Source organism: Eleutherodactylus coqui, chromosome 4, assembly GCF_035609145.1.
Source record: "Eleutherodactylus coqui strain aEleCoq1 chromosome 4, aEleCoq1.hap1, whole genome shotgun sequence".
Lineage (NCBI taxonomy): Eukaryota > Metazoa > Chordata > Amphibia > Anura > Eleutherodactylidae > Eleutherodactylus > Eleutherodactylus coqui.
Window position 1 is genome coordinate 218,330,906 of NC_089840.1, and position 9,284 is coordinate 218,340,189.

Here is a 9,284-nt window from a genome sequence, read left to right on the forward strand (position 1 = left end):
TTCAAGAAAGTGATGGGAACGACACAGCAACGGATAGGGCAAGCGAGGGGCTACATGTTGGGCTGCATCTCAAGTTCACAGGTCCCACTATTAAGCCACAATAGCGGCAAGAGTGGGCCCCCCCCTCCCAAAAACTTTTACTTCTGAAAAGCCCTCATTAGCATGGCATACCTTAGCTAAGCACCACACTACCTCCAACAAAGCACAATCACTGCCTGCATGACGCTCCGCTGCCACTTCTCCTGGGTTACATGCTGCCCAACCCCCCCCCCTGCACGACCCTGCGTCCACAGCGCACACCAAACTGTCCCTGCGCAGCCTTCAGCTGCCCTAATGTCACACCACCCTCATGTCTATTTAGAAGTGCGTCTGCCATGAGGAGGAACCGCAGGCACACACTGCAGAGGTTGGCACGGCTAGGCAGCGACCCTCTTTAAAAGGGGCGGGGCGATAGCCCACAATGCTGTACAGAAGCAATGAGAAATAGAATCCTGTGCCACCGCCATCAGGAGCTGCACACGTGGGCATAGCAATGGGGAACCTATGTGCCACACACTATTCATTCTGTCAAGGTGTCTCTGCATGCCCCAGTCAGACCGGGCTTTTTAATTCATAGACACAGGCAGGTACAACTCCCTATTCTGAAGTCCCTGTCGACCGACAGCATGGGTGGCTCCCTGGAACCCACCGGCGATACACAAAAATATCCCATTGCATTGCCCAACACAGCTGAGGTAGTAATGTCGTGCTTAATGCAGGTGGGCTTCGGCCCACACTGCATGCCCCAGTCAGACTGGGGTTCTTTACAAGTGGAAACAGATGCATTTATAATTCCCTGTGGACCCACAGCATGGGTGGGTGCCAGGAAGCCACCGGCGGTACATAGAAATATCCCATTGCAGTGCCCAACACAGCTGAGGTAGTAATGTCGTGCTTAATGCAGGTGGGCTTCGGCCCACACTGCATGCCCCAGTCAGACTGGGGTTCTTTACAAGTGGAAACAGATGCATTTATAATTCCCTGTGGACCCACAGCATGGGTGGGTGCCAGGAAGCCACCGGCGGTACATAGAAATATCCCATTGCAGTGCCCAACACAGCTGAGGTAGTAATGTCGTGCTTAATGCAGGTGGGCTTCGGCCCACACTGCATGCCCCAGTCAGACTGGGGTTCTTTACAAGTGGAAACAGATGCATTTATAATTCCCTGTGGACCCACAGCATGGGTGGGTGCCAGGAAGCCACCGGCGGTACATAGAAATATCCCATTGCAGTGCCCAACACAGCTGAGGTAGTAATGTCGTGCTTAATGCAGGTGGGCTTCGGCCCACACTGCATGCCCCAGTCAGACTGGGGTTCTTTACAAGTGGAAACAGATGCATTTATAATTCCCTGTGGACCCACAGCATGGGTGGGTGCCAGGAAGCCACTGGCGGTACATAAATATATCCCATTGCATTGCCCATCACAGCTGAGGTAGTGTCATGTTTAATGCAAGTGGGCTTCGGCCCACACTGCATGCCCCAGTCAGACTGGGGCTCTTTAGAAGTGGACACATGTAGTTACAACTCCGTATGGACCCACGGCATGGGTGGCTCCCTGGAACCCACCGGCGGTACATAAATATATCCCATTGCAGTGCCCAACACAGCTGATGTAACGTCAGCTGTAATGCAGGTGGGCAAAAAATTAATTGGATTACACTGTAGGCGAGGGCCCACAAAAATTGGTGTACCAACAGTACTAATGTACCTCAAAAAAATTGCCCATGCCCAACCAAGATGGCAGGTGAAACCTATTAATCGCTTTGGTTAATGTGGCTTAAGTGGTAACTAGGCCTGGAGGCAGCCCAGTTTAACGAAAAATTGGTTCAAGTTAAACTTTCAACGCTTTTAAGAGCATTGAAACGTAGAAAAATTGTTTAGAAAAATTATATGAGTGAGCCTTGTGGCCCTAAGAAAAATTGCCCGTTCGGCGTGATTACGTGAGGTTTCAGGAGGAGGAGCAGGAGGAGGAGGAGGAGGAATATTATACACAGATTGATGAAGCAGAAATGTCCCCGTTTTGGATGGTGAGAGAGAACGATGCTTCCATCCGCGGGTGCAGCCTACGTATTGCTTAGGTATCGCTGCTGTCCGCTGGTGCAGAAGAGAAGTCTGGGGAAATCCAGGCTTTGTTCATCTTGATGAGTGTAAGCCTGTCGGCACTGTCGGTTGACAGGTGGGTACGCTTATCCGTGATGATTCCCCCAGCCACACTAAACACACTCTCTGACAAGACGCTAGCCGCAGGACAAGCAAGCACCTCCAGGGCATACAGCGCGAGTTCAGGCCACGTGTCCAGCTTCGACACCCAGTAGTTGTAGGGGGCAGAGGCGTCACGGAGGACGGTCGTGCGATCGGCTACGTACTCCCTCACCATCCTTTTACAGTGCTCCCGCCGACTCAGCCGTGACTGGGGAGTGGTGACACAGTCTTGCTGGGGAGCCATAAAGCTGGCAAAGGCCTTGGAGAATGTTCCCCTGCCTGCGCTGTACATGCTGCCTGATCTCTGCGCCTCCCCTGCTACCTGGCCCTCGGAACTGCGCCTTCTGCCACTAGCGCTGTCGGATGGGAAGTTTACCATCAGTTTGTCCACCAGCGCCCTGTGGTATAGCATCATTCTCGAACCCCTTTCCTCTTCGGGAATGAGAGTGCAAAGGCTCTCCTTATACCGTGGGTCGAGCAGTGTGTACACCCAGTAATCCGTAGTGGCCAGAATGCGTGTAACGCGAGGGTCACGAGAAAGGCATCCTAACATGAAGTCAGCCATGTGTGCCAGGGTACCTGTACGCAACACATGGCTGTCCTCACTAGGAAGATCACTTTCAGGATCCTCCTCCTCCTCCTCCTCCTCCTCCTCCTCCTCCTCCTCAGGCCATACACGCTGAAATGATGACAGGCAAGCAGCATGGGTACCGTCAGCAGTGGGCCAAGCTGTCTCTTCCCCCTCCTCCTCATCCTCCTCATGCTCCTCCTCCTGAACGCGCTGAGATATAGACAGGAGGGTGCTCTGACTATCCAGCGACATACTGTCTTCCCCCGGCTCTGTTTCTGAGCGCAAAGCGTCTGCCTTTATGCTTTGCAGGGAACTTCTCAAGATGCATAGCAGAGGAATGGTGACGCTAATGATTGCAACATCGCCGCTCACCACCTGGGTAGACTCCTCAAATTTTCCAAGGACCTGGCAGATGGCTGCCAACCAGGGCCACTCTTCTGTAAATAATTGAGGAGGCTGACTCACACTGCGCCGCGCAAGTTGGAGTTGGTATTCCACTATAGCTCTACGCTGCTCATAGAGTCTGGCCAACATGTGGAGCGTAGAGTTCCACTGTGTGGGCACGTCGCACAGCAGTCGGTGCACTGGCAGATGAAACCGATGTTGCAGTGTCCGCAGGGTGGCAGCGTGCGTGTGGGATTTGCGGAAATGTGCGCAGAGCTGGCGCACCTTTCCGAGCAGGTATGACAAGTGGGGGTAGCTTTTCAGAAAGCGCTGAACCACCAAATTAAACACATGGGCCAGGCATGGCACGTGCGTGAGGCTGCCGAGCTGCAGAGCCGCCACCAGCTTACGGCCGTTGTCACACACGACTATGCCCGGTTGGAGGCTCAGCGGCGCAAGCTAGCGGTCGGTCTGCTCTGTCAGACCCTGCAACAGTTCGTGGGCCGTGTGCCTCTTCTCTCCTAAGCTGAGTAGTTTCAGCACGGCCTGCTGACGCTTGCCCACCGCTGTGCTGCCACGCCGCGTTACACCGACTGCTGGCGACGTGCTGCTGACACATCTTGATTGCGAGACAGAGGTTGCGTTGGAGGAGGAGGAGGAGGAAGGTACTTTAGTGGAGGAAGCATACACCGCCGCAGATACCACCACCGAGCTGTGGCCCGCAATTCTGGGGGTGGGTAGGACGTGAGCGGTCCCAGGCTCTGACTCTGTCCCAGCCTCCACTAAATTCACCCAATGTGCCGTCAGGGAGATATAGTGGCCCTGCCCGCCTGTGCTTGTCCACGTGTCTGTTGTTAAGTGGACCTTGGCATTAACCGCGTTGGTGAGGGCGCGTACAATGTTGCGGGAGACGTGGTCGTGCAGGCCTGGGACGGCACATCGGGAAAAGTAGTGGCGACTGGGAACCGAGTAGCGCGGGGCCGCCGCCGCCATCATGCTTTTGAAAGCCTCCGTTTCCACAAGCCTATACGGCAGCATCTCTAGGCTGATCAATTTTGCAATGTGCACGTTTAACGCTTGAGCGTGCGGGTGCGTGGCGTCGTACTTGCGCTCGCGATCAAACTGTGGCGCTAGCGACGTCTGGACGCTACGCTGAGAGACATTGGTGGATGGGGCCGAGGACAGCGGAGGTGAGGGTGTGGGTGCAGGCCAGGAGACGGTAGTGCCTGTGTCCTCAGAGGGGGGCTGGATCTCAGTGGCAGGTTGGGGCACAGGGGGAGAGGCAGTGGTGCAAACCGGAGGCGGTGAAGGGCATCGTCCCACCTTGTGGGGTGCTTGGCCATCATATGCCTGCGCATGCTGTTGGTGGTGCCTCCCCAGCTGATCTTGGCGCGACAAAGGTTGCACACCACTGTTCGTCGGTCGTCAGGCGTCTCTGTGAAAAACTGCCACACCGTAGAGCACCTTGACCTGTGCAGGGTGGCATGGCGCGAGGGGGCGCTTTGGGAAACAGTTGGTGGATTATTCGGTCTGGCCCTGCCTCTACCCCTGGCCACCACACTGGCTCGGCCTGTGCCCACACCCTGACTTGGGCCTCCGCGTCCTCGCCCGCGTCCACGTCCTATAGGCCTACCCCTACCCCTCAGCATGGTGTATTACCAGTGATTTGATTTCCCAGGCAGGAAAGAAATTGGCGCAAGCCTGAAGCCAAAATACAATTTTTTCCCTTGTTTTTCAAAGGACAAGCCACACTGCGTGTATTCAATGAATACTACTAAGTTTAATAACTGTGTTGCGGCCCTGCAAAACTGTCACAGAACTTTACTGTTGCAGAGTTACTAACTGTGGCAGAGCAGGTATTTCCCAGGCAGGAAAGAAATTGGCGCAAGGCTGCACTCAACCGTAGCTGGTTGCGTCTGATTTTTTTACGTTCTCCACGCAGCACACACGTACCCAGAGCCCTTAGGACTGACAGAGGCAGGGCAAATATACTTTCTTCCCTTTTGTTTAAAAGGATAGGCCCACTGCGTCTATTCACTGAATAATAATTTTAATAACTGTGTTGCGGCACTGCAAAACTGTCACAGAACTTTACTGTTGCAGAGTTACTAACTGTGGCAGAGCAGGTATTTCCCAGGCAGGAAAGAAATTGGCGCAAGGCTGCACTCAACCGTAGCTGGTTGCGTCTGATTTTTTCTGAACGTTCAGCGCACAGCACACACGTACCCAGAGCCCTGAATACTGTCAGAGGCAGGCCAAATAGAATTTTTTCCCTGCTTTTTACAAGGAACACCCACACTGCGTGTATTCAATGAATAATGTATGTCTTCTGGCCCTGCCTACACAATTCTATCCCTGTAGTATTAATGCCGGGTGCAATGCTCTGCACAGCCGGTTTTGAGAAAGAAAAAAAAATATGCAACACTGCTAACAGCAGCCTGGACAGTACTGCACACGGATAGATGTGGCCCTAGAAAGGACCGTTGGGGTTCTTGAAGCCTACACTGACTCCTAACACTCTCCCTGCCTAACCCCCACTTCTGTCCCTATTGCAGGGCGCAATGCTCTGCAGATCCAATTTTGGAAAAAAAAAAAAATACTGTGCTAACACAGTACTGCACACTAGTAGATGTGGCCCTAAGAAGGGCCGTTGGGGTTCTTGAAGCCTACACTAACTCCTAACGCTCTCCCTACAGCAGCTCCAGCACGATAGTACTTTCCCTCAGCTAACTCACAAGGCATGTGTGGCGAGCCGCGGGAGGGGCCGATTTTTATACTCGGGTGACATCTGATCTTTCCAGCCACTCACAGCAGGGGGGTGGTATAGGGCTTGAACGTCACAGGGGGAAGTTGTAATGCCTTCCCTGTCTTTCAATTGGCCAGAAAAGCGCGCTAACGTCTCAGAGAGGAAACTGAAAGTAACCGGAACACCGCGTGGTACTCGTTACGAGTAACGAGCATCCCGAACACCCTAATATTCGCACGAATATCAAGCTCGGACGAGTACGTTCGCTCATCTCTAATAGATATGAGATAGATAGATAGATAGATAGATAGATAGATAGATAGATGAAAAAGTTATGGCTTTTAAACAGTGGAGATGAAAATCCCCCAAAAATCGTTACATCCTTATGGCCAAAACAGGACAAATCTTGGGGTGAAAGTGTTCTTCACACAAAACCTACAATATCGCCTAATCTTGTAGTGACTAAAGAGCATATCTGGGACTTTGGGCATTTTTTCTATTGATGAACTATCCACAGGATCAGCAATGGTCTTCTGCTCGGAATCCCCACCAAAAAGCTGATTATTTGTGCCTCTATGAATGTGGTTAGTGCTGGAAGCAAATAGCGGTGACAACATTGCAGCAGTCCAATATTGTAGGCAGGACTCCAGCTGAGTTCAATGGGAGCTGTGCCTACAATAGTAATCTGGGCCACTGCGCTGCGGTCAACATAGTCCACTTCCTTCGTGCTGACAGTGGCACCGCAAATAAGCTGGCTGGCAGGGATCCCAAGCAGTGCACCCTGATGGTTATCTATTGATGACCTATCCCGTAGATAGGTCTTCAATAGAAAAACAGCCAAAGCCCTGGACAGCCCATTTAAGTTGACAATATAAATATTACTCTTGTTTTCTCCTTACTTCAGCCGCCTGCACACAGCATATTTGCATTGCAGAATCCAGAGTCGGCTTCTGCCTCTGTGTTCCACAGCTAATACCTTCAATAGCATGCTATGGAAAAGCGCTTTTTCCTGTACACGAGTAGAAATAAATTGCAATTTCCCGCTCATGGAGGAAAGATCGCAGCATGCTCTATTTTAGTGCAGTGTCCGCACGGACGGCTTCCATTGAAGTCAATGGAAGCCAACCAACATTGCAGATAGGTTGCGGATTCCACGTCATAGCCTAGCGATGGCGCGTGAAAATCTGTACTGCACATGTCCGACGGCGAGCCGTCCGTACCATCCACAGCACAGGTAAGAATAAAAGAAGAGCGGTACGCAGGGTCAACGACTAGCCACATGATCGGATTCCGCTGCGGTATCCGATATCCAACCTCGTCGTGTGCAGCCGGCCTTAGGGTGAGTATCTGAATAAAGCATATTTCAACCTCTCAAAGCTGTCATTAATGGTCATTTGGGAAATCATAACTAAATACATTTTTTAAAAATCCTCCATCATAACAAGCTTTAGTCTTTAGAATGTCTCATCAGTAGCACAGACTTGTATTAGTCATTGTCAACGCAGATGTTCTCAATACATAAGCGAGAACATCTGAGATCAAATACAGAATTACGTCTACTTAAAACAAACTCATAAAACTAATGATAAAGTATTGGCTGCTTTACATGCTTTCATTACATGAACGCATCTGATACTGATATATGGTAATACAGGTCGCCTCCGTATCACTAACGGCTGATTTAGACGCAACGATAATCACTCAAAAGATGTCGCTCAAGCGACTTTTGAGCGATCATCGTTGTGTCATTTAGATGATCGCTCAAGATCAGCGATCACCTTGCGCTGCCAGCAGAGGTGTCCCCGCTTGTCTTCTGCATACAGCTGCTCCCCCGCTCCAGTGCCCGGCTGTTATACAGCTGAACGCTTGGAGCGGAGGCTGCAGAACACAAGCGGAGTATCCCCGCTTGTCTTCTGCATACAGCTGTTCCCCCACTCCGAACGCCTGGCTCTTATACAGCCGAGCGCTCGGAGCAGAGAATGCAGAAAACAAGCGGGGTGTCCCCGCTTGTCTTCTGCATCCAGCTGTTTTTTGCATTGAGCACCAGCTGTTATACAGCCGGACGCTCCGTGCCAGGTATCGAGAACAGAGCTGGACCGCTTTGTTCTTCATAATAAGCCTGTTATCAGGGACGGGATACAGCTAAAACAATAGTATCAGCTATATCCCGCTGTGAATCCCTGATAAGGCTTATCGTTGTCTTTCAGCATGCTGAAAGACAACGATGAGTGATGGGAGAACGAAAACTGCACGATGGGCGAACATTTACACACAATGATTATCGCTTAAAAGACGGCTTTTGAGTGAATTTTGAGCAATAATCTTTGTGTCTAAATGGGCCTTTAGCAAGAATGAAGATAGTCATGATAAGTTGAGTACAGCTTAAACATGAGTAGCCACAGTAGTCAACGCTCCAAAACCCAATGTAACGCCTATACTCCACAGTATGCGTCCTCCTTGGTGGACACCTATGTTGAGCAGATACAGTATTCTAGCTTGATCTCTGTTGCTAACAGATTCCTATGATTTCTATTGCAGGTTACAGAGGCCTTTCCTAATTGTCCAGGTCAGATTACTCTGCACAGCAAGCCTTTCCTTTTATGTGGTGGAGATGGATTTACGCATTCAAATTTTGATGGATGTACCGAATCGGCATTAAGGATTGTGGAAACTTTAGTCTCCCAGTCCCAGCATTGAGAGTAGGCGATTATATATAAAGTAGCGATGTGATCATATCAATTTTTATGGGTGAGCATTACAACATTGTGCTCTCAGCTTAATTACATTTATTGTTTAGAATGGCTTTTTTGGCATCGTCTAAAAATGATGCTTTTATTGATATGACTGCTAGTAACTTTAAATCTATTGTTGTTTGTTATGGGATAATGAAACTGATTTATTAAAGCTTTTATGCCTCAGTAATGTTATTTAAGGCCGAAGCACTGTTTTTTTATACATTAGAAAAGGCTTTTTAAGTTATAGAAAAAAAAACTTCCATCATCTATTTATCAATTAGAATCTCAGCTTTTGTTGAATGACTTCCTTAATGCTAAAATCTGAATGTATCATTAAGTCCTTATGGAAGTCTTCTAGCCAAGATAGGATATAATGTTGCAGTTTGTCCTGATAACTCACAGATTCTCGTTAACTCAGTAATCATTCTGTGGCAGACTGTATAGACATGTGCTGAACTGAAAAGCGGAAAGGTAATACCCATTTGTCAATTTATTAATACATATACAGAAGGAATAACAGAGGATGTAGCGTACTCCAGGGTTGTTATTTAATGATGAATGCAACATGTATTAAAACAGACAAGTTAGCAGAGTTGATACAAGG

The 9,284-nt window shown here is 49.8% G+C and overlaps 1 protein-coding gene across 1 annotated transcript in view; it reads left to right on the forward strand.

Moving 5' to 3' along the window:
* Positions 1-8,860, forward strand: part of RNLS (renalase, FAD dependent amine oxidase) — a 162,718-nt gene extending 153,858 nt beyond the window's left edge. The window contains exon 7 of the mRNA XM_066600764.1: positions 8,484-8,860. Within this exon, the coding sequence (XP_066456861.1) occupies positions 8,484-8,642 (159 nt within the window). The 3' untranslated portion in view covers positions 8,643-8,860. The remainder of the gene's footprint in view (positions 1-8,483) is intronic.
* The last annotated feature ends 424 nt before the right edge of the window (positions 8,861-9,284 follow it).